A 24,523-nucleotide genomic window follows, 5' to 3' on the forward strand; every position below is an offset into this window, starting at 1 on the left:
AGGCATTGCTGCCAACCTCTACAATTACTTTATAACCAGTGAGCCCATAAAACAATGTCCCCACATCTCATTTGAGCTGTGTCTCACCAAACGCTCACCTGACATCACCATGCACTCACTAGCCCAGCTGCAGGAGTGGAACCTTCTGTTCCCTGGTCCACAAAACTATTTTTGATCTTTTTGAACCAGTCGTGATTGTCTTTTTGAATCACCATCTGCTCTGGGTGACCCTTCACTCCTGGCAACATGGTCACAGAGGCACATTAACCCCTCCACTACAATAAGATTACAAATCAAGGAGTAGTGTAGCTTTGACTAACAACAGACAAATGTGACATATTACATTAAGAACTGTTGCTCCTCTGCATTCAAGGTACCCAAAGTTTATGTTTACATGCAGCGCTAGCCACCAAAACGAATTGTGTGTATTCTTGAGGTCTAACAAACGTGTTGAATGCACTTCCTTCCTCATGAAACATTAGCAATGCTGATTTCTTTTTTTTGACCATTTTGAAACCTACATTGTTTACATCATGTTTATTGGCTCACAGCCTTCTTCTTCCCTGCCTTTGCTGGTGCAATGATATGTTTAGGCCTGCAACTAAAGGGTTATTTTTATTATCACTTTATGTGTTAATAATTTTCTCGATTATCGATTGGTCTGTAAAATGTCAGAAAATGGTGAAAAATATCAATTAGTTCCCTAAAGCTCTAGGTGCAAGCTCAAAATGTCTTGCTGTTCACAACCCAAAGATATTCAGGTTACTAAAGAAACCAGAAAATATTCACATTTAAGAGGTTGAAACTAGAGAATTATCAGAAATTTAGTAGAAATTAGAGAATGTATTTTGATGATCCTGGATCCAAGAGCAAGAACAATGTTTTTCATCTTAACTCTTTGACTGAAGAAAGAGAAACTCTTTGTAGACTTTTAAATTTGTCTTCAAGGTAGCATCAGTCATATCTGTGTAAGGAATAATGTCACCTGTTTTCTGGCAATATTTGCTTATTTTGGAAGTTTGAAGTAAGAGTGTGACAATCTAGTGTCCACTTCAGGGAAATAAATGTTTCATTAGCTTCATACAGTACATTTAGGAATGCACTAGTGGAGCAGAAATGGATTGGGCTGTCTCTGTCACCAAATGTTGAGCAGCAAAGAGCCCATACCTTTTAGACTACACATATTTACAGTTAATGGTTTTAATGGTTAAATCAACAATGTTTACCTGCAATATGAAGAATGCTGCTTCAGAGGAACAAAGGTTGAGTTGGTGGAGATGTCTATGGAATGGGATTGCGTGCACAAACCAAACTCTTGGAAACACACACACACACACACCCACACACACACACACACACACACACACACACACAGTCACTGTGGGGTAAATGCCAGCTCATTAGTGCTCCATCCTCTTCAGAGGCCCCCTAATCCAGCTCCCTTTCTGTCTTCTTTCTCTCTACTTCAGTTGAGCTTTCTCTCTTTATCTTCCATTTTTTTCAGAGTTATGTTGTTGGTCCACAGACATTTACCAGGATAAAGAGAGGATAAAATTATATTTTCTCTCCTCTACATCCTGAGGCTTTACTCACAGCTGGACTATCTAAACATTAGATGGGTTTCATCCACCCTTTTTTATGCAGTTTTTCTATTTGCGCATAAAAAACCGTTAGTGAAAAAGCTGGAAATTTGGAAAAGTCAAAATATGGCAAAAAAAAAGTTTTTACGCTTGAGTGAGATGGAAAAGTTGATGTATTGATAAAAGTAAATGCGACAGAGTGCGATGGAAACAGATTTAGCAAATTAATGGTGCGGTACAGGAGGCATGTGACTTAAATGTCCCTAAGCTCTTCTTCATCTCTGGGCAACTGACACAGGGCTGTCAAAACCTTTCCAAAAGCAAGAAGCTGTGATGTTGGCTGCTCTCTCCATTTCTGCTGTCCATTATGCTCTTCATCACCAGGATTTGTATCACATTTTCCATCACTTCAGCTTTGACTGTCACTATTACTTACATCACTGTGTTGCACCATCTTCTTTTTGTGGTTTACTGCACTCGATAGGAGAATCAGCACCACAAAAAACTACTAATATTCACAAAACTGTAGTGCTTGGAAACACACATTAATTCACATTTTCTTTTATCATTTTCTGAAATTGTGGTAAAAAGAGATGTGGATGGAAACTTTGACAACACTTCCAGAGATAAGATTTTTTCACTTAGTCTTGTTCTGAACACGTTATTTTCTTTTTCACCTAGTGATTATTTATGTTTTTCTTGCCTTTTTCTCTTTTTTTCACCTGATAAAATCTATGACCTCTTGTCCAGAAACAGATGAGATATACCCATCAGTCCCTGAACTGATGTTACACAAGGTTTTGTGTGGTGACATTTGGGGAGCGTTTGTTTTTTATTGTCTTTTTATTCACATAGTATCAAATAGCTGTTGCACTCATTGGGAACTTCTGGAAGGTTGTAGTTTTTTTGTTATATATAAAAGTGTTTCTGATCGTGTATTCTGTCTCCTTGGGGCACATACCATTATATATATATACTGTCTTTAATAATGTTTGGAAAACAATCAGTTAACCAGTTAAATGCACAGTGCAGGGAATTGTTGATGACTTTATAAGTTGCTCAGACCATGAACTGATAAATGTGTGTGTTTCTGTGTGTTTTCAGCTGAGCTAGGTGATTGTGACCCATTAGAACATAGTCTGGACCTGGTGTCAGAATTTCGCTTCATCCCCAACCAGACAGAGGATGTGGAGCTGGCTATATACAACGCATGGAAAGAGTGCAGGTGAGCTTTTCATCGTAACTAAACTACTGTACCTTTGGGCAGTGAGTTAAACCGAATGTTAATGAGGAGGAATGTATTTAAAACATGACCACAGATAGTAGAAATCTGCTTCATCCTGTAGTCTGTGTGCTGTATAGGCTTGGGCCTGGACACTTACCAGCAACACTGCAGTAATATAGTATAGCTTATTGCCACTTTTTCCCCTCTAACTGTAACCAAGTGCCCGCTAATCTCCAACAATAATACTGGTGGCAAACTATTTTCATCCTCTCAGCTTGGAGCTGAAGTTGTTTTTGTTCATGCTAACATACTGTAACATTTCCCATCACTGCCTCACAATTAAAGCTTTCCATTGGCCAACCATTGTAAGGCTTTTATTGCATTGTAGCTACAGCTTCCTGTAGCCTTAGTCATACCTGTTAACAACTTCTAACCTAATAGTGGTAGGCATTTGCTTGAAAGAATATTATCGCCAGTTTTCCCTCCTCTTCTTCAGGGGTCAGACACCTGCACAAGCTGAGATCAACTACCTGAATAAAGCAAAATGGCTAGAAATGTATGGAGTGGACATGCATATGGTCAAGGTAATTGACACACACACAAACACACACTCTTGCATACCAGTATCCTAGCTGGGATTCCAAACAGGAAGTGCACTTAATGAAAGACAGGGAGTAGAGTGAATGTGTTTAACAACATAAATATGTTACACAGTCATAGTGTTGTCTTATTTGATGTCTCTTTTTTTCTTCCCTTTTCTTTTCCTCATCCATCTTTGTTTCCATTTCTGCCCTGCAGGCACGAGATGGAAATGAGTACAGTCTGGGTTTGACACCCACCGGAGTTCTGGTGTTTGAAGGAGAAACCAAGATCGGGCTCTTCTTCTGGTATGTTGGTTATGACCTCATGTACTGAACTGTTTACTTAAATGCCTTATAGACATACCTTTGAATTTTCATCCCTTCCTGTGTGTACGTTTTGTTTTCTTTTTTTACTGTTTTAGGCCCAAGATCACTCGTCTGGACTTCAAGAAGAGCAAACTGACTCTTGTGGTAGTGGAGGATGATGAACAGGTGAACATGAGCACACACACACTCAGATACTCGCCATATGGTGTAATGTTGAAAATGCAGAACGCACATTCAATCTCTCATAGTAATGACTCTTGAGATCAGTATATTAATGACCCAATCTCAGTACTCCCTATACACAGCACCTGATAATTATTATGGATGTACTGTACTTCCCTCACTTTGTTCCTGTTGTAGTCAGGACCATAAAAATGAACACTACACTGCAGTGTATTACCATGTCATTGCAGTTAATTATGGTTTATATCATAAGCACTGTGGTAGTTTCTATGCTGGTGTGGGGTTGTGAAGAAATTTGAAAGAGCACTTAACCATCTTATGCAGCTATCAAACATTTACCAGGCTCAAATAGTTCAGTTTTCTGGAGTGTACATGGTTTAGTCAGATTAGATTTAAGGTCGTTCCAGTGGATTCCAATATTGACACAGTTTCATGACCAAAAAAAAAGTATATTAAATGTGCATAGGGACTTCTCAAATCATTCCTATAGCAGTATCAACTTTTCTGTCGTCCATCTGTATGTTCAGTATGTTCCATTTACTCAAATGTTGGTGAATATATGACAAATTATGTCTACATACGCACAGATTTTGTTTGATTGTGCACTGAGCTGAAACAACAAAAGCATGTGCAACAATCGTAAACATACACACCACAGTACCCCTTTGAATCCAAACTGACTACAGCTGCAATCCACCACATTATTTACAACTTTAAACAAATAGATGTAGAACCACAGATCTGATCTTCATGACTTCCTTCTCTCGCTTTCTAGTCTCAGACCGTGCGAGTCATTTTTTGAGATGGCTTGTCTCATGTAAAAAACATACAGAGCTTTCTTTTGTTTGTTTCTTAATAAAAGGAATAGTCCTCTGAAAACCTTTTGTTTGAAGTAGTGCCCAAGGCCTAAAAGAGGTTTATTCCAAATCAAAATGAAACAAGACTTGGTATTGTAGTACCCAGAGGCTAGTGTATATGAGAGAGCAGGAGAGGTTGTTTTTGTCCATCCCGGAGGTCTGTGTGTGAGGTTAATAAAGAAGCCTGCCCCCTCTGGTATTTCTGGTATGCACCAGTCTCCTACACACACACACACACACACACACACACACATAGTTCTACCCTCCTAACTCTGTCTTCAGCTGTTATATACTGTATGCTAGTCTTGTCACCACAGGAATTTACTGTACATACCTGGATTCTCTAACAAGATGCTTGTCTGTCACACATACAGCAGCGGCTTCATTGAAGAAACCAGCAGAGCGAGAACTGGTTGTGAATCTTGTCAGAGCTTCATTGCATTGAGAGTTGTTGGTTATTTAGAGAGTAAATCTTGTCTTCTCTATGTAACATCGGATGGAGGAAGTGAAATGGTCATGTCCTGTTGTCAAAAAAAAAGTTCTACGAACAGGTGATTAATAATAATGTCACAGAATGCACAGTTTGTCTGGCTTTTGTTTGCTTCTTTCTCTGTTTGGGTATTAAATGTGGTTTTGAGCATTACTTTTAGAGGTCTTCGGGAAGATTCAACTCCCTAAAAACCAGAGGACCCAAGTGGAACTAGGGCTAACAATTGTTTTCATTATCAATTATTTATCTATATTTTCTTGATTAGTGATTTAGTCTATGAGTTGTCAGAAAATAGTGAAGTGTCTTGTGTTGTCCTACCAACAGTCCAAAAATATTAAGTTTACTTTCATATATGACAAAAAAAGCAGCAAATCTCCACATTTGAGAAGCTCAACCAGAGAATTTTTGGCATTTTTGCTCGGCTAAAACGATTAATCCATGATCAGAATAGCTGGCGATTTATTTCAATGGAATAATCGATTACTTGAGTAATTGTTGCATCTCTAACTTGAACCAAGTCTTGGTTTCGAGTTCACCGCGGTAGTCAGGTCCTACTTTAGACATAAAAGGGTATGAGAGGACCTGGGATCAGATGGTATGAGTAACATGTTACCTTGTCAGGTGAACAGTAAAGATGCAAGACATTGCAGAATTTACTGTGGCTAGGTCGAGTTAGAGACTGTCTGTTTCTTGAACAGCATTCTGACCTGAAGGCAGCCATCCTTGTTGAAATTTTGAAGGGCTTTATAAAAATCAACTTGTTACAAGTGAGAATTGTTGAAGTTAACCAGGCAGTCATGGGTGTTTTAAATTCACCAGTTTTTATTTAGAGGTTTTCCTAGCTGGTTTAGAACTTCATTAAAAGTATTTAAAAAAGAAAACTGCAAGTGCTTTGTGGACTTGGCACTCTGTACAAATCTTGGTTTGTCATTTTAATTTGTGTAAAAGTCTGTGGGGGTTTTTTCTAGCTTTGGGAGAGATGGTCAGGGCAGGGTCTCTTTTGGGCAGGATATAGTTTAATCCCTGTGTTTTGGTGCATTTGTGGAAGACAAGAAGTATTCCTGAAAACCAATGAAAAGAGGGAAACAAAGAACTGTACAAAAAAAATATGACTGTGACACTGGAACGGCTCCAGCGCTAGTTTCGTTACTGGCTGTGGTGCCAGGGAGGCTTTTATCTAGGCCACAATGAGAAATCAGATTAATGAGTCAGCACCTGCACACTGTAGTGCAGCCATTCATTCTTTACATATCAGCCTCCTTCCACAAGTAGGAGCTAGCACATTAGTTTTGTTTTACTGAAAATGTTAGCACTGAAGGAGTTTGTGTTGAATTTGATCTTTTATACCTGAGTGGAGCATGATACAAAAACTGTGCCACTGTTGCATTCTGACCGGAGGTGTCCAGTATTAACAGTACATGTTGTATGTTACTGCACTGAGACATTATCCTCTCCTCTGTACCAATCAAATCCAACCCCACACCGACCTTCTACAGGGCAAAGAACAGGAGCACACCTTCGTCTTCAGGATGGACCACCCCAAGGCCTGTAAGCACCTCTGGAAGTGTGCGGTGGAACATCATGCTTTCTTTAGGCTGAGAGGGCCGGTACAAAAGAACTCTGCACGCTCTGGTTTCATACGCATGGGATCACGCTTCAGATACAGGTAACAGATGGATGTACTTGAAAGATCAGGGACTTTTTTTTTTAGGCAGACTGAGTACATAAGTGTTCCAATATCCTTTGGTATCAAATACAGAGGGCTTAAATTTTTTTTCAGGCAATTTTTTAGATTTACAAAATAAACTTTATGCCCATGGCAACAGTAAGAACACAAGTTTTTGTTGGGGATGAGTTTTGCCTAATAATGTTCAGCCCTGCAGCACAACATTTCAGTATGTCTGAAGCTGTACAGGTGAGAGTGCTTACAGTGCCTATAAAATAGCATTCACCAGTCTCAGCTGTATGGTGGTGTAGCAAAGAGGAGGCTACAGTTGAAAAATGTTTACATGATGTCTTGGTTAAAGTTTGCTTGAAGGAATATAGAAAATATGAGAAGTGGAAAAGGTTCCTTTATTGATGAGATGTAAGTTTAGTGTAAGCCTGAATTCACTGAAGCAAACCTTTAAGAAAACATGCTGCAGTTTACAAGGAGAGTGAGGGTAAAAAAACAAAGAGAGTGTGGTTCCTACTGCCTCTCTTTCTCTGGTAAGAAACCATAGTCCACCCAGGTGCATGCTGGTCCACTACCTGCCTACCTACTTACTGTACATAACCTCAGGTGCCCATAGTATTATTATTGTTAATAAAACAACAACCAAACTAATAAATAGCTCCTACAAACCAACTGCTACCATAAGTGCTGCTAATAAATATTTACATCAAAGGAGATGAAATGCAATCAATTATTTCATATGTAATTAATAACTATTTATATTTAGCCATTTAGTTTCTAATTAATTTGGATGTGTTTGTAGAGATTTGTTTGCAATTCGACATTTAGGAGTCTGTTTAAAAAACTGGTGTGGTCACCATGAGTACCCTGCGTCTGGTGTGTTGTGGGCAGCACGTCTTGAGCACTGGTGACTTTTAGGGACAATACAAATGCGGGTGAAACTGGTGTCAGGCACAAATGCAGTTGGGTTTGTTTAAAAGAAGAGGGGGGAAGCGGACAAGTTAAGGCCCACAAATTTAGAGCCGTGTGTTTCTGTACTGCGTGTTTGAACGCACCAACAGAGATAATCTCAGTTTGACGTACAGTATCAATTCCTTGTACATACAAAAAAATACCCCACATGTGTACACATAGATACTTGCAATGGTACAGGACAGGCACTCAGTGTCAACATACTGCAGTAGCCAAGTAGTTCTCCTCTCTGTGTGTTTAAACATTACCCAGTTGGATAAGCATTGGCAGTAATGTTGGTTTAACACAGGGGTTACAGAGTTTGTTGTTAGTAGAAGGTTATCGCCTGGATGGTTCCAGAGTTCAGCAAGGGTCATCCCTGTGCCTGCTGTTTCTGGGACAAATTTATCCAGAAATCATTAGGAAAAGTTCTCCTTTATATTTAATGGTTTGGTCTGTATGGCTGACAGTTAGCATTTAGAAAGCCTTACAAGTGTAAAATATGTTTTTGTGTTTTGTGTGGCCAGTGGAAATACAGAGTATCAGACAACCAAGGCCAATAAAGCACGGCGGTCAGCCTCCTTCGAGAGAAGACCCAGTCGACGTTACTCCAGAAGAACCATGCATAACAGAGGTGAGCACAACAGTCAAACACTGCACAGTAAATATATACATGTACATAACAATCAACATTATATAGCAACATATATACACATACTCTCAACTTTATTTATATGGCACTTTACAAAATACAGTTGATCCAAAGTTCCTCACAGCGCACACACAGGAAAACAAAAACAAAAGAAGGAAACAAACACAATAGAGGATAGAAAATGATGATGGTAATAATGATAATAATAGTAAAGGCACATGGTCACAGAGAGCCCAAAGTGACAACACAGACCTACAGAGACTTCAGGAGAAATACCAGAGCTATTCTCTAACAGTGTGATATGAGGACAGAAGTTCTGTAATGTAAGAGGGGGCGAAACCATTTAACACCTTGTAAACAAACATCAGGATTTGATGTCTTGAAGACAGTTATTGAGATCAGTTAGTTTGTTGTAGTTATTAGACTCTAGGGGGAGGTAGATCTGTGTATTATCTGCATAACAGTGAAAAGAAATGTTGTGTTTTTAAATAATATGGCCAAGGTGAAGCAAATAGATGGAGAAGAGGATTGGACCAAGTTAGGGGGACACCGCAGGAGATGCGGGGCTGAAGAAGAAGAAGAAGAGTTTCTAAAAGAGACATTGAAAGATCTGTTGGATAAATATGAAGAAAACCAGTTTAAGGCAGAACCGGAGACCCCCGGAAAGGCTGCAGTTAGATCTAGGAAAGAGGGAGGAGCAGTTACCTGAGTCAGCAGCTAGATAGAAGTCATTAGTTATTCTTGTTAATACAGATTCAGTACTGTGAAGAGTTTTGAGCCAGGTGGGACAGCAGTTGGTTAAAAAAATCTACCTTTTCAAGGAGTCTGAGTTTTAGACAGATTGGGATGTGATTTGCAGGCACAGCAGCTGAATGTGAGTTTGACAGTCCATGTCTCATGAGTGGTAGGCGATGAATTTAGCCAGATGTTGCAGAAATTTCACTTGTAACAGGGACTCTACCAGTAAATTTACAGTGGCAGTGAGCATGATTTTGATTGTGTGTGTGGATTACCTCATGGTGGCATAGACTGTCTCAGACCGTCTGACACGCATTTAACCAAACAACCAAGCATTGGTGCTTCGTTCAGTGAAGCAATTTAAAAGATCGAGGGGAGGTGGTGAGACAGCCTGGTGACCACTCTTCTTGCAGCCCCTGACCACTACCTCGGTCCAGGTAGCCAGGTGATTGGGAGTCGAGCAGGAGGAGGGTTGCAGACGGGTTACTGGATCTCACAGAGTGGTGAGATATAGCAGAGATCATCGCTGATATCTTTTTAGCCTGGGCAGAGGCGGTCCTGTTTGCCTTTTAGAGCAGCTGGCAGTCTTCGCAGGGCGTTGTATCTGATCCAGATACAATCCGACTTTTGTGAGGGAGAAGGATGTCAGTCTCATGTCAGTGGCGGATCTCGACTGACACAGGCGAGATAATTCCAGAGTCTTGCAGAAATACGACCCAGTGAAAGTCTCTGTCTTGGAGCACAAGTTAGCTACTTTGGCTAAAAACAAGCCACTGCTAGCTAGCAGCAGATTCTGCTAACGGTACAAATGCAGGAATCAGTGATTGTGAGCAAAGCCATGAAAGCCCAGTCTGAGTGTTGGTCAGCCACAGTTGAGCAACAGAAGAATCTGTTCATGAATTAAACAATAAGAGTCTGTACTTCCAGAAATCAGACAAAAAGAAGTATAAACAAACTGCAAATCGCACACCAGACGTCTGTGGCCTTGTGATTTTCACCTCTTCATAGCTCAACATAGCTCATATATACACAGTATACATTATACACATACTGACATATTACCCTTGCATGCAGATGTTTTTCATGTTTACATTTTAGTATCAGTCTGGACATAACACTCACTGTCTGTTCTGTTTTGTGTTTTTACAGGACCATTCAACCCCCAGGAGTGAGTACACTGATATTTAAACAATGTTGTTGCACCATTGAGTGTTTCAGTGACATTCTTTCTTTTATCTGTGGATGTAAACACCAGGGTGACTAGTGTTTACATCCATATCAGTTGATTTGTGTAGAAATAGTATCTTATTTTATACATTGATTGCTGTGTAATCCTGTTTTTGTTTGTTTGTTTTTTTGTTTGGGGAGGTTTTTAGCTTTTTACATTCACTTTGTGATAAAAAACAACAGTGGAGTGTTTTCAATGGAAATTGCTCAGTTAAATCACAAAATATGAATGTATTCACATGTACTGTATCAAGTACTGTTGCCTAGAGTACTATGACTCACACATTGCTTGGCTATAATCTTGTTACAGAGTTAGCCTTTTTTTACAGGGATATGTGTGTGGGCTAAAGACATGATCTCAGTGTACTTTCAAGCAGTCATGGGATCTGTTGAGTCAAAGCATTTCGACGATAAAGGAGAGCATTCCTATGACCTTTCATTCAATCTGACTGAACAGACCTACACAGTACAAATTCAGGTCTTTTTTTAAAACAACAATATTTAATGCCATGTAGAAAATGTTTAGCAGTGGTGTCTTAAATAAGGATGGGGGGAAATGCAAATTGGCTCATGGATAATTTGGTAGACTGTAAACAAAACAAGCATAATCAGTAAGTATAATAATGAATTTAGGAAAGTTGTCCATTTGCATTGGCATAAAATGTAGCTCATTAATTATGGCTTTAATGCTAGACACAGTTAGGAGACTTACAGAGTTTATTTTTAAGTGTGGTCAAAAATCTGACCATCAAAGTCAGTTCTTTATAATATAAATCCATATACATCATTAAGAATTCTTCAGAGGTGTTGGCCCATTTGTTCTTTGAATAAAATCTCAATTTATTTCTTTCCTCAGGGTTCTTTCCTCAGGCAACGGAGTCAGCTCCAGCAAAGACAACAAGGTAAGGGAGACCAACTGCTGTTTTCAAATCCCTACCCCATTGTACAAAACTGAACAGTGCAACAAACTAAAGCAGGGTTTGAAACCACAGTTGAAACCCAGAGTATCAAGTGAGAATCAAACTACAGGCTAGAATACAAAGCCAGCAATTGTAGATGTTTTCACACACAGTAGAAAGTGAGAGTAAAGTATAATGATTAGAAGATTTCAGCTATGTATTATTTTATGTAATTACTTCCTTCCTCTCCTAAATCTCCTAAATACTTCCCAATCTCATCCTTCTTTAAGCCCATCTCTGTGTCCCTACTCTCCGACTTGTAAGCTCAGTATCGTATTTCTTCTCTTTCAATCCCCCTCCAGGTTTCTCCCAGTAGAGGTGCCTGGTCAGGCGTGCCTGTGGTCAACCCGGTACCTGCTGTTGCCTGTGGAACGATGGAAATAGAGGCTCTGCCCAGGAGCCCCGGAGGAGAAAAGAGGAGGTGGGTACCTGGATAATTTAAGTCTTCCCCTTTGGTTCAGAGTTGATTCTTGTAAACGGCTATAAATTTTATTTTAATTTAATTTAGGCTCACAACTGCTCAGTAATGATGAGTAAAACAACATCAGATGAGGAAAAGTTAGGGCAGGCCGACTAATACTTGTTGAGTGCTGTAGGAAGTAGGCTGATAGGTGCCATGACATTGGCTTAATATGGCTTATCCACTGACCCGGCCTGGTTGTGCCCAGGGAAGGCAGGCAGGCAGGCAGGCAGGAAGAAAGAAAGGAGGGAGGGAGGGAGGCAGAGAGAAACTGTGCATTTTTCTTTTTGTACCTGCGTATACCTTCCATGTTTGGCTGTTGTATTTCTCGCAAACACGATGGCCCAAGGAGGGAGTCACTTCTGTGTCCGTATGCATGCATGTGTCATAATATACTGCAGCATAACAGAAGAAGAGACTCAAACACAAGAAAGATGGACAGATAGCAGACAGATACAAAGGCAGACAGACCGGTAGCGGAGGGCCGACAGAGACCGGCACTAGGCAGATATACAGATACAGATTTTCTGCCTTTCATTCGATACAAAAACAATCCCAGTAATCAGCTTACTTCTCCTCAGTACTACCTGTATTTGCTATTTGTTTGGGTTTTTTTAGATTTCTATCTCATAGCTCATTGTCTCCTGTTTTCTGCTGTATTGTTTTCCCTCAGTCGTCAGTCCCCTCAGTCAAAAAACGTTGTCATGTTTGAGCAGTGTGTGTAAATGTATCATATGTCTGTTTTTGTTTTTGTTTTGTTTTGTTTTGTTTTTTACATGTGCTGAGGGGATTGAACAGTTTATATCCATACATATATGTACAAACGCATACTGGTATGTATGCATCTTCTGTTATAAACCTGCAATGTTCCCCTGTGTGTTCCAGTATTAACATGTACTGAGGAAATGTCTGGAGGCAGGCCAGGTAGGTACCATCAAACATCGAGCTTCGCCGTAGCTCTTGCTTTAACAAATCAATCCTCCGTGCAGTGGCGGTCTTTATGATTTCAGCTTTGGAGAAGGGGCTCTCTTGCGGTGGAATCGTCTCCTGTGATTCGCTGTCTGTCCACTTTTTGATCAGCATGAAATGTCAACCTAATCGGTGGAGGAAATAATGTGATGATTTTGGATGCTATGTGGGGATCTTATGCTCGGCATCATGAATCAGTGATGTGATACGATTTCAGCTTTGGATCTGTTCCGTTTAAGACTTTTGGTGCACTCTAGTGTGTCTTTTCTTTCAGTCATCTAACGTCCTGTGAACAACCTGCTCCTTTTTAAAACTCTTATCTATCCTCCAGCTGGAAACTGCTGTACAACATACTACAACAAAATTCAAAAATGAGTCATTTTATTGCCAAAATATTAGTCATACTATAGCCTTAACCAAGAAAATATCAGGTTTTTGGTGGTTAGATGGTAAGAAAACCTTACTCCCCTACATGCCTTTTTCCAGCGTAGATTAAGTATTCTTATTTCCTGACCAGACTACTCTGGCTTCTGGGGGGGAAAAAAAGCTCATTTAGATTTACAGCTCAGACTGATCCTGCTTCTAGTAAAGTAAATTTCTCGTCAGTTGAAATAAGAGGATTGCCTGTCATCACCGTAGAGCAGAGGCTCTTTGTTTTCTTTGTTTATTACACTCAAAAGCAGGATGCACAGGCATGACCTTGGATAAGGCCGTTGCGTATACAGAGTGACGACTTATCACACTAATGATCTTTCAGACTTTGTTGTTGAAAGGGTAAAATTTAATCCTAAAGGCTGCAATCGCTGACCATTCCATAAAACACATTTCTTAGGCTTTTCAAGACATGTTTTGAGAAGACAGGTAGAGGCCCATATTGCTCTGAGGTCTTGATCCAGCGTTCTCAAGGCTATCGAGCCTTCAGAAACTTCTCCGAGGATAAAAAAGAATGTTTTACCAACACTGTGTATCAGCACAAGATGTTACCGTCAGATGACCTCTTGAGTTCTTATTTATCCATGTCAACAGTTTACAACTGACTCACTTGACATGAGGAGGATGCATCGAAAGAGACATTGCTATATCTTCAGACTAATCCCTGGTGTTCGTCCTTTTCTCCTCCTACGCCTTTCTCCTCTTGCTTTTAGTACAATTTCACAGTTGATTTTTGCATGGAGCACTTAGACCTTGAGCTATCCTCCTGATAATGTAAGCAAATATATCCATACAGCCGTTACATATATATTTCAAGTCGTGATACGATGCTTTAATGCTTACAATATGGTCCAATGGGTTAATATATACTACTTAACTATTAAACCACTGACAAATTATTTATAGAAATAGTCCAAATCAGAGCCATGTTCTATTTGACATATGTGCAACAACATCAAATAGTTCCTAACCAAACTTAAATGTAAATGTAGAAATGATTGTTAATTTTGATACATTTTACTTTTTTTGCAATGGCGCAATATATTTCCTCATCCCTATTTTTTATGTTGCCTTCTCTCTGACGCTTGCCTCTCATTCCTGTGTTACTTTCTCTACTTCTCTGTAATATTATCATAAGTTAGATTAGATAACTAATAGATCAATGCCAATGCCAAAAAATCTTTAGTAAGTCACTGTTTTACAATGGCGATGGGAAACTGTAATGCCCCCCTCGCCTCCTACGCTCCCAGTAAAGCTGTCATCATGAATAAAAGTTTCCAACTCGGGGCCCTTCAGTGCTGAATATATAAACACAGATTTGACACAAGCCATCAGACCTCAGCCTGTAGAGGTGCAAAGCCAGGTCACTGACGCTCCAGAGACATCCCGTCCACTTCACTTAACTCAAGTGCTCATGTCACAACACTTGTCACAGCACACTTAAATGCACACTAGCGTACAGTGTAGCGGAGGCAGTGTACTATAAGTTGCATGGCTTATTCATTACCCTGACACTGCCGGGCCTTTTATTTATTCATGTTGTTTCTTGTCCACTAACATAACATTTTTGTGATTATCATTGGCAAAGCCCTTACCTGGCTAAATGAGCACATGATGTCCTATGACAGAGTAAAAGGGGAGCCCTTATTCTTGACACAGCTGTAGAAAACCCTCAACATACCGGGGCCAGACTACAAAGTCAACCTGCATGTCAGTCCATATGCAATGAATGACACTTCAAAGAATGAAGCTCTCTCTTTCACATCCACGTTATCAGCTGCTTCAAATTTTCCTCTGCTGCTTTTGCTTTCCCCTTGTTTCCTTACGTCTCTTCATGTTAAACAAGCTGTTTCTTTGTATTATCCTCCTCTCCCTCATTCATTCGCATACAATCTTCCTCTCCTTTTTCCAATCTCGCTTTTGTTTTACCTCCCGTCTCTCATCATTGCCCTCCCGCTTGTCCTTCTCTCTCACCTCCACCTCGTTCTCCTCAGGTCCCCTTCTTCCCTCCATCCTCCTCGCTCATGTCTCATCAAAGCTCCCCACAAGGAGAGTTGGGCAGATCCGAAGCAACCGGCAACGGTCTCACCTTCTGTACTGACATGAATTGGACAACACACTAATAAACACGGAAGGCTCAGCAGCAGTGACTCTGCCATGAAAAAAAACGTCTTGTGTTTGCAGTAGTGACTGTACCACATGGAAGGACACACTCGCTGTGAATGCACATACTGTATGCCTTTTTTAAGTGAAGCATTCCTCAACACAATCCACTCAAAGTGTCACACATTCAAGTCTGATAACAACCCTCACAGACTGACTAACTCCCCGAACTTGCCATCACACTGCCGTCACACTCGGTACTACCCTTTTTCTTCTGAGTGTCCATCTCTATATCTCCTGCCTCTTCCTATACCCCTCAATTCCTCCCTTTGACCCTCTCTCCTCTACCCCCTTTTCTTACCCTTCACTCATTCTGTGTCTCTCTTGTTCATTCTGTCCTTCCCCTGCCCTTGACTCCTGACGTCACACGGTGAAACTGACCGGCGGGGGTGAGGTGGTATCAATGTGAGTCTTAGGAATTCAGCTGCGCTCTCGACTCAACAAATAGGTCACATAGTTCCGCGAGGATTCGACCAAGTCCTGTTCTGTTCCCTATTTTCATTCTCCAAAAAAAATAGTTTCATGTTTTTTTGTCATATTGCTAACACTGTATTCTGTATTCATTTAGTTTGAATTCCATCAAATGATTTTTATAAGAAAAATAATGTGATTTTCTTTATTTTGTATTTAATCTGTTCTGCAAATTTCATGGATCTGTCACTCTCTGTTTAAAAGGAAGTTGGACAAGAAGATTGACATATTTCTCATCTCTGTCTATTTTTCATTCATTTTTTCTATGTTCTTTGCTAGCTCAGCACAAAGAACAGAAGCAAGGGGAAGGAGCTACCTTACCTCTGTCACAGGTGCCTTCCAAAAACTCCATATCTGTTATATTTGCACGTTGTTTCTCGTGTGTTAAACACATGTAGAAATGCCAAAGGAAACATTGTGATTTAATGAGCATTTAGCTTTCACATCAGAGCTGATTTGATCAACATCAGCTGGGCCTAATGCATGCGCGCAGCATCTCAGAAGTCCTATTTTCATCTGCCATGTTTGCACTGTGTCATAACTCTAGTTTGGACCAAACCCACCTGACTCTTGGATGTATTTCTAGGTAACAAGATAGATGTAAATAGAAGGATTTTAGAAAAGTTGGCAGACGTTTTTTTTTTTTCCTTTTGTTTTGATTAGCTGTTCCTCCCTGCTTCCTGTATTAAGCTACTCTAAACACATGCTGGACTCTGTGCTGATCTCACAGAAATGAAATTTATACCGACCTTCTTATCCAACTTCTGGCAAGAAATCTAATAAGCACAATTCCATGGAATTGTTCAAAACTGAATCGAATTTTAATGGAAATGTATTATCTATTTTATTGTACTACTGTAACTGTTTTATTTTTTTAAACACAACTGCAGCCATGCAGTCACAGTTGAAAGGGTTATTATGCAGTGACCTAGCCATCCAGTGTAAGTTAATGATATGTTTGGCTGATGAATATGTGGAGCAATGTGTATATAGGTGAAAATTCACTGAACGCTTAGCTACACCTTAACTACCCCATTATAACTGTTTCCTTGCACAGCTCAACCAATGAAGATGATCTCATAAAATGAATAATTAGTTGAATGTTTACAACATAAGTGTGACCAAAGGATGTATATCTTTCTGAACTGTATGTTAAAAAAATCATTTCAGAGAATAAAGTCTGGATTACTCTTGACATATGATTGTTTGACCCACATGCTACGCTACAGTATATGTGTTGTGTATACATGTGTGTTTTATGTACTTTTGTAGAAGGAGTTTGGGGTCTTGTTTGAGACATTACAGATATTTGCTCTTGACTATGAAGCACATTAAGCACATTTTTCTTATATTTGTATTTTTATGTACATGCATTAATTCCTTAAAAAGTAACTATGAGTGACCAGTGGAAGAGCAGGAGGCCAGTAACTGGTGTAAAACAACACTCGCCTCCTCGTGAACTCTGGATGCTCGTGTGTGTGAGGTCTGAATAAGTGTGGCTATTTAGTATCTGGTTGGCAGGAGACTGTACATCCTCGGTATGTGTCTCTATGCTTTTTCACCCTTCCTGTTTTTGTTTCTTGCCCACATGGGGGTTTTGGATTCAGCCTCACTGTCCATTCTCGGTTTTACTTCATGGATTACTTAACATGTGGGAGTGTTTATATAAATTTTGGTTTGTGCGTCCTCAGGCGAAGCATTGTGCCTTTCTTTACATCTTTGTTGTATGTTGAACTTAAGCTGCCGGTCTCTCCGGGCAGTGCGCATATATACTTCTCATGTTTTACTTTGTCTTTAGGCTACAGAAATATGAAGTAGTTACCAGGCTGTTGGAAAAGCTTCCACAGAAATCCATGTATCAAATGTTTTGCTTCAGGTCACCTCAATATTCTGAGAATATTACACCGCATCATTTCCCACACAAATTATTACTTTGTTTGAAGACTTATTGTCATGGGTTGAATTATGCTTCTTTAAACCTTGTTTCTTTATTTAGTGGACACACAACTCCCGAATATTACTGATACAGTAGAAAGTAATAAATAACTGTTTTGTTCTTGTTTGTAATTCTTTTCTGTGACAAAGAAATACATTGAAGCACCTACGAACCTGCATGATTCACTTTTCTCCAGAAGCTTTTTCAAAGAGTTATTATTTCAGATGTACTCACTTTGTTGTCTGTTCATGGGAACTTGATGTCAGTTTTTTGTATATTGGTTCAGTATGTTACTCTAAAATGTCTCCTAATATACTACATGGGACAGATTTGCCATCTTTGCAGCATCCGTTCATATTTTTATGGATTACACAGGTAAGTTATACAGCTGTATAATCCTGATTCCTTTTGGTGTCATTTTGTTTAAACACTGACATTGTATTTGTTTGTGTTTCTATTTTAAATGTAATCATCATCATCTTAATCATCTGCCATTGCTTTTCTGTTTTCCTCCCTTTTTCTTTCCTTCCTTTTCCTTCTACTCTTTTCCGGCTCCAGTTTGCCCATGGTTGCTGACCTGATGGAGACGTGCATCGATGATGTCCTCAGGGCTCAGGTTGTTCCCGCGGTGACCGCTACAGAGGAGCCGGGACCGAGTAACGCCTATTCTACTGCCAGTGCCACCGGGGAAGAGTCGCTCAGCCTCACTGGTCAGGCTACATAAAAACTAGAAAACATACCATGAAATAGGTCATTTTATTGGAAACTTTTTTTTCCAGATGCAACAATTAGAAAATAGTTCTTGTCTATTTTTTTGAAGATTATCTGTAAAATAAGCCACTGAAGCCCTCTACATCGCCCGTGCATGTATGATAATGTATTTGGTGACGGGCAACAGTGGTTGATGATATCCTGCTATGTTTTAAGAGAAGGTTGTCATCTACCAACCTTCATTCACTCACATGTGGTTTACACACATCTCACCTTCTCACATTATTTCCAACAAACATCTAACATGCTGTTAATTAAAATGCTGTTAATGTTTGGTAAACTACAGAGGTGCAGTAATGTTTTTAATGTAATAATGTTAGATATGGGTATTTTGTGTGCATGATGGGTTGAAATCATTGAATCTGAGTGATGAGCAACATGAATAATTACATGTATCTGACTTCATCTGTCTTTTCAGAAACAGCAGCTCGTCTGAAGCAGTTAGAGTTGGAGAGCAGTCCGCTTCCTGCTACTCAAAGAAATAACGTCAATATCAATATGGCTATGAATAACCAGGTGGGTTTCTGTTAATCTTCTACTTTTATCCCAGGACCTAAAACCAAAACTAGTGAAAACTTTTGTTGTGTCTTCTAGATAATATAAACTAGTAACACATGTTGTATTTGGTCCAAACCCCAGCATAGTGAAACATGGAGAAGTTAATGTAAGCTTTTGAAGAAACTGTAAACCTCATTTCTCTCTCTCTCTCCCTCTCTCTCTTTTTGTATATCATGTTTGCCCCGTTCAACCCTCTTCCAACAGGAGGATATAGTGAAGCTCACAGAGAAATGTGGTCTGACCAGTACAGGCGGTAGTCCAGTTGTCACTCCACTGCGCACCCCAGAGGATCTGAAGAGCAACATCCTGAAAGCACAAGCGGAGGCTGCAGCCCTCAAGGTGACGAACAAATTCTGCACAACTTGACAAAAAGGGAAATAAGGAAGAGCAAATATATAAGATAGTACAGTAATGTGATAATTATCCAATTATGTTTACTTTGCAGTGCATTAACCATTGAGATTCAGTGTTGCTTTGGGTTGTTTAGTGATCATATTTAACATGTCTATAATAAATCACTGGTAACAGTTTGCTTTTCAAGTTTAACTACAGTGAATAAAGCAAATTATATAATATCAGAAAGCTTTTGGAAATGGTTGCACCTTGCTGTTTTCAGTGACATTAGTACTTCCAGATAGTTTGTGTTCAAATGTGATGAATGTAAAACGTTAGTGAAACTAAATTAATCAAATGGACTTCCAGTTGCTGCGTCTGCTTTGTCGTTTATGATTGTGCTGCTTTATTCAGTCACCGAACATCAGTAACTTTTGTCACGTTCAACATTTTTTTTACGTGAAAGCTTGTATCCCCATAACTGTATATTCTACCAGTGTTTTCTCCTACACTGGAAAAGAGCAGACTGTTTTAGTTATTGTCTGAGATATCTGCCTTTTAAACCTCCCCAACTCCTGTGATAGGACTAAAGCTAGAGATTGTCCTGACAGTATCTCAGCACAGTTAAACGATCACAGATATATCACACATTTTTAAAAACATCCATGTCAGTGTCCTTGTTATTCTACTATGAAGTGTAATGTATCATGTTTCTCTCTCTGTTCCTCTCTGTAGGGATCTTTGGAGGAACATGTTGCAATGATTGGAGATAAAAACTGTAATTTGCAGGAGGCTTCCACCAGGTATGAACAAACAGTAATTATACGAAGTTCACAACTCTGTAATAATGATAATGAATGAATGGAAGGAAAAAGAAAACAAGATTTCTTAACTTAACTCAAAAATTTTAGAAAATATTTCTGCTCTGACTCCCAAATTGTTTTCAAAAATGCAAAATCATAGGTTTTTGCAGCATTATACACCTTTTTTTTCCTTTTTTTAAATATGTTTCATCTTAAAGGTCATTTTTAAGCAACCAGCACAGTACAGTCTGTCAGTACAGAGCACATATGGACAGGAGAAAAGCCATTGTCGCTCATGTTTCATTGTCTTGAAACTGGGCATCTTCCCTCCTCCTCTTCCTCCTCCTCCTCCTCCATCTTCCTGAGTCATGCCAACTGTCAAGGCATTGTCTCAGCCAATCACAGCCGCTCCCTGCTGCTAGAGCTGATTAACTTCTTTGAATATTCATGAGTATTGTTAGCATAGCTCACAACATTACATCACCTGCAGCTCATCCTTGCAGGCGAGGCTCCACAGTCCCTGTCTCTCGTATGAAAGGCGGTAAATGGCTCGGGATGATAACCGGAGAACGAGCCATATTAAATTTCATAAATTCAGTTATTTTTAGACAAAGTTACCTCTTTTTTCATAGCCTCAAGATACTGTGTGAAAATAGAAAGGATATACTGAATCCATTATGTTTAGAAATGAATGAACTTAAAATAAAACCTGGATAAAATAAATCAGTAATACATCACACAATATAAACCATAATTTCTTGTTGTTAATAGTCTGATTTTAAAAAAAAAAAACCTTTTAAATGTTGCCTTATTTCCCCTGTGCCCCATTCTAATCTTATGATGTGATTGTGATCCTTTTTTTTTATTACTTTGGGGAGATTTTACTCAGTGTATTAGTATTGATTCAATTGGCACAAATAAAAACATGTACTGTCTGTCTCCAGGTTGAAGGTGCGTACCGGCCGAATGGGCAGCAACTCGTCTTTGACTGTCAGCAGTCGCCCCGACATACAAGAATCCTGGGACCTGCTCAAACCAGCCTCACTGGTGTCATCAGCAGGGACCAGGTCAGTGTGTGTGTGTGTGTGTGTGTGTGTAAATACTTCTTCTGTGTGCAGTTTTTAAATAGAAAATTCTGTATGTATGGTATTAAACCCACTGTGTGTGTGCTTATTGAGAACATGAGAGAGAAACAGGGAGAACAGATTAGCGGAGGAGGGAATCTTTGACAGTAGCTGCTGATTTTTAATCCTTCCGAGATGACTCAGAAACTCACGTTATTGTTTTTCTCCTCTTTTATATCAAACCATAAGTTTAAATGATTTTGTCTTCATTAAATCCTGTAGATATTGTTGTGTAAGTTATATAAGTTATGATGAGTTTTGCCAAAATTGATGTATTTCACTGTCCTGTCTTTATTTTATCAATAAGTTGACCCATATTTTTAAATCAATTAACATAATGATCATACCTCAGCTGTTAGGGATTGAAATGAGGAAGGAAAAAAGAGGCTTTTACCATGTAAATCTAAAGATAGAAAAACAAAAATTAAAGGAAGGCAGAAAAGAGAAGTAAGGACGTTAAGATGGTTCACAGAGGGGGGAAAAAAAAGACGAAATATGAATAATACACACAGAAGTGATGCTCGTTCTTTTCATAGTCTTTGCTGACATCTGTTGGTATATTCGAGGAATGCGTGCGTGTGTCTGGGTGTGTTGAGTCACATGACTTAAGTTCTGCCTGGATACTGCCGGTGTTCGTGCTCAATAAGAGTGTTTACAGTAAGATGACACAAAAAAAAACAGACGCTTGACCAGGCAATTCACAAGAGCCGTATGTTCATCGATGCAGAAAATGTTGATAAAATCCAGACTGTCCTCCTACTACAGACTGTGCCGAGACAGTAAATTGATTTATCAATTAGTCAATCACAGAAAATGAATCAGCAACCATTTTTGATACTCAATTAATCATTTAAGTCCTTTATGAAGCAAAAATGTAACATTTTCTTTCTACTGTTGTGTTTTGTGTTGGACTCAGATAATGATGACCTCTTGAATCACTTGAACAAGAAAAAACACAATTTACCAAGTGAAATATGTTTTCATGCCTCCCTATCTCAAGGCCAAGGAACTTAAAATACATTTCTATGACTTTTTTTTCTATCAAGTGGAAAAGAAATCTGACATTTTCTGTCCTTTGCTCATTTTTTTTTCTCTCTTCTTCATTCATCAGTGCCGAGAGGTTAGCTGAAGATTCGAACCCCCTTCTTCCCAAGATGCCCTCTGAGTGCACCAGCGAGGGCATGGCACTAAAGGTAACCATTAGCTATTGTGGTGCATTTTTTATCGGTTTTCATGGAAATAATCAACATGAACCCCTTTACACAAATATAAAATGTTGTAAGAAGGCATGAGAATAAATATTGTTGTATTGAATGATATGAGGGTATCACCTGATCAGACTCACATGAAAGTCACACACTTTAATATTTAAGGTGGCCTGAACTTGTACCAGATGATCTTAATTACCGACTGCTGACTACAGTCTCCACTGATTAATGTGTCACGTTGAACTCAATGTGAACCGATTCGTTATTGTTTGTATGTTGTGGTAAACAGTTGTTTGTGTCTCTCTGCAGGTTAAAGCAGAGGAGGTTGACCTTCCAAACACCGCCCCGCTGTCTGACAACCTGATCGACTTCACTGATCCAACTCCTGTGGTAGGTCTAAGCCTTCTGTATGTGTAATATAAATATCGAATTTCCCGATAATTGCGTGAGCCTCCTCTGCAGTAGGAAAGGAAGAACCCAAGAGTTCAAGGAAGGACATATTGAGTCAGAGAGAGCATGAAGATGAAACCAAGCTGAAAAACAAAATTTAATTGGGTACTTTTATGTGTATATAACTAGGTTTGCAGTCACAAGTCTCTTTCTGTGACTCAGCCCTGTAAATTTGTACCATCGATAAAGTGTAATAACATTTTTCTGGTCGGCTTCCAGCTACCACCGGTGCAGCAGCCCAAACCTCTCATCACCCCTCGCTGGATCATTCCTACATCTGCTGTGAGTGACGAGTCTTAACTTTTCTCCTGCTCAACTCTACCTGTCTTATCTGGCTTTTGTGTCCTCCACAGGTTCTTTGTCAAATGTTTTTAGAAGTTTTTGATCTGCAGTTAAATTAATTTGTTTCCTAGAGCTGATGAACTTTTTTTTTTTTTATGTGCACTTGCATAGCTGCTGCACACGTCGGCTGATGTAGAAGCTATGTAGAGACTGACCACCTTCCTTCTCCCTCATCCCCTTCTAATGCAGCCTCCTGGCGTTTTTACTAACGGCCTGCTCGACCTTGACCCCCCTGCTAAGGTCACCCCTCTTCTCCCTGCAGATGGGGGAGCAGCTCTCACCCCAGCCCTCCCCCACCACCCCGCTCACACACGTAACACCATCTCCGCCAGGTAAAAAATTCTTTGCAAATGTACCTTTGCTGGAAGAGATTTGAACATTTGTTGTTAAAGCAAGCGCTTGGTAGTTATGCTGAGTCCTGCTGATTGAGCAGGAAAACGTCTCCTTCGGCTGCAATCCCGATGCAAAAGAGTTTCAGGTGGGCAGCAGGTGAAATAGAAACAGGATGTTAAGCTGCTTTTCCACTTGGTTGGAATCACTTATAATTCTTGCGTGGCCTTGTTACTTTGAGAAATCATGAGCTCACTTTGAGGCTTCAACATTGTTTTTGTATGTAAAACACTGTAGAGCTGCAACTATTAGTCCATTAATCGATTTGCCAATAATTAATTCATCATTTTGAGTCATTTTTTAAAGAAAATAATACATAAAAATACTATAATTCTCTCATTTCAACTTCTTAAATGTGAATATTTTCTGGTTTCTTTAGTCTTCTATGATAATAAACTGAATATCTTTGGGTTGTGGACTGTTGGTCAGGACAAAACAAGACCTTTTGAGGACGTCACCTTGGGCTTTTGGAAGCAGTGATAAACCTTTCACCATTTTCTGACATTTTATAGAGCAAACAACTAATCAGTTTAATCAAAAAAATAATGGACAGATAAATCGATAATAAAAATAATTGTTAGTGCAGGCCTAAAACACTGCTAGTCACTGCATAAGTTGCTCATCATGTAGCAGTGGTCTCAAAATAACTGACAAAATACAATCACACT

General features: G+C 39.4%; 1 protein-coding gene across 2 annotated transcripts in view; it reads left to right on the plus strand.

The window, feature by feature from the left end:
* epb41l5 (erythrocyte membrane protein band 4.1 like 5) overlaps positions 1–24,523 on the plus strand; it is a 39,438-nt gene that overhangs the window by 12,124 nt on the left and 2,791 nt on the right. Inside the window, exons 8-25 of one of the 2 annotated variants that reach the window (XM_067603145.1) lie at positions 2,685–2,805; positions 3,302–3,389; positions 3,604–3,692; positions 3,809–3,878; positions 6,740–6,909; positions 8,397–8,503; positions 10,409–10,427; positions 11,343–11,388; positions 11,748–11,866; positions 18,435–18,586; positions 19,066–19,163; positions 19,410–19,544; positions 20,274–20,341; positions 21,286–21,408; positions 22,577–22,658; positions 22,983–23,063; positions 23,343–23,405; positions 23,655–23,797. In XM_067603145.1, the coding sequence (XP_067459246.1) occupies positions 2,685–2,805; positions 3,302–3,389; positions 3,604–3,692; positions 3,809–3,878; positions 6,740–6,909; positions 8,397–8,503; positions 10,409–10,427; positions 11,343–11,388; positions 11,748–11,866; positions 18,435–18,586; positions 19,066–19,163; positions 19,410–19,544; positions 20,274–20,341; positions 21,286–21,408; positions 22,577–22,658; positions 22,983–23,063; positions 23,343–23,405; positions 23,655–23,797 (1,774 nt within the window). The remainder of the gene's footprint in view (positions 1–2,684; positions 2,806–3,301; positions 3,390–3,603; positions 3,693–3,808; positions 3,879–6,739; positions 6,910–8,396; positions 8,504–10,408; positions 10,428–11,342; positions 11,389–11,747; positions 11,867–18,434; positions 18,587–19,065; positions 19,164–19,409; positions 19,545–20,273; positions 20,342–21,285; positions 21,409–22,576; positions 22,659–22,982; positions 23,064–23,342; positions 23,406–23,654; positions 23,798–24,523) is intronic. The other variant, XM_067603146.1, reaches the window with a different exon arrangement.

The sequence above is a fragment of the Thunnus thynnus genome, chromosome 11, assembly GCF_963924715.1.
Source record: "Thunnus thynnus chromosome 11, fThuThy2.1, whole genome shotgun sequence".
NCBI lineage: Eukaryota > Metazoa > Chordata > Actinopteri > Scombriformes > Scombridae > Thunnus > Thunnus thynnus.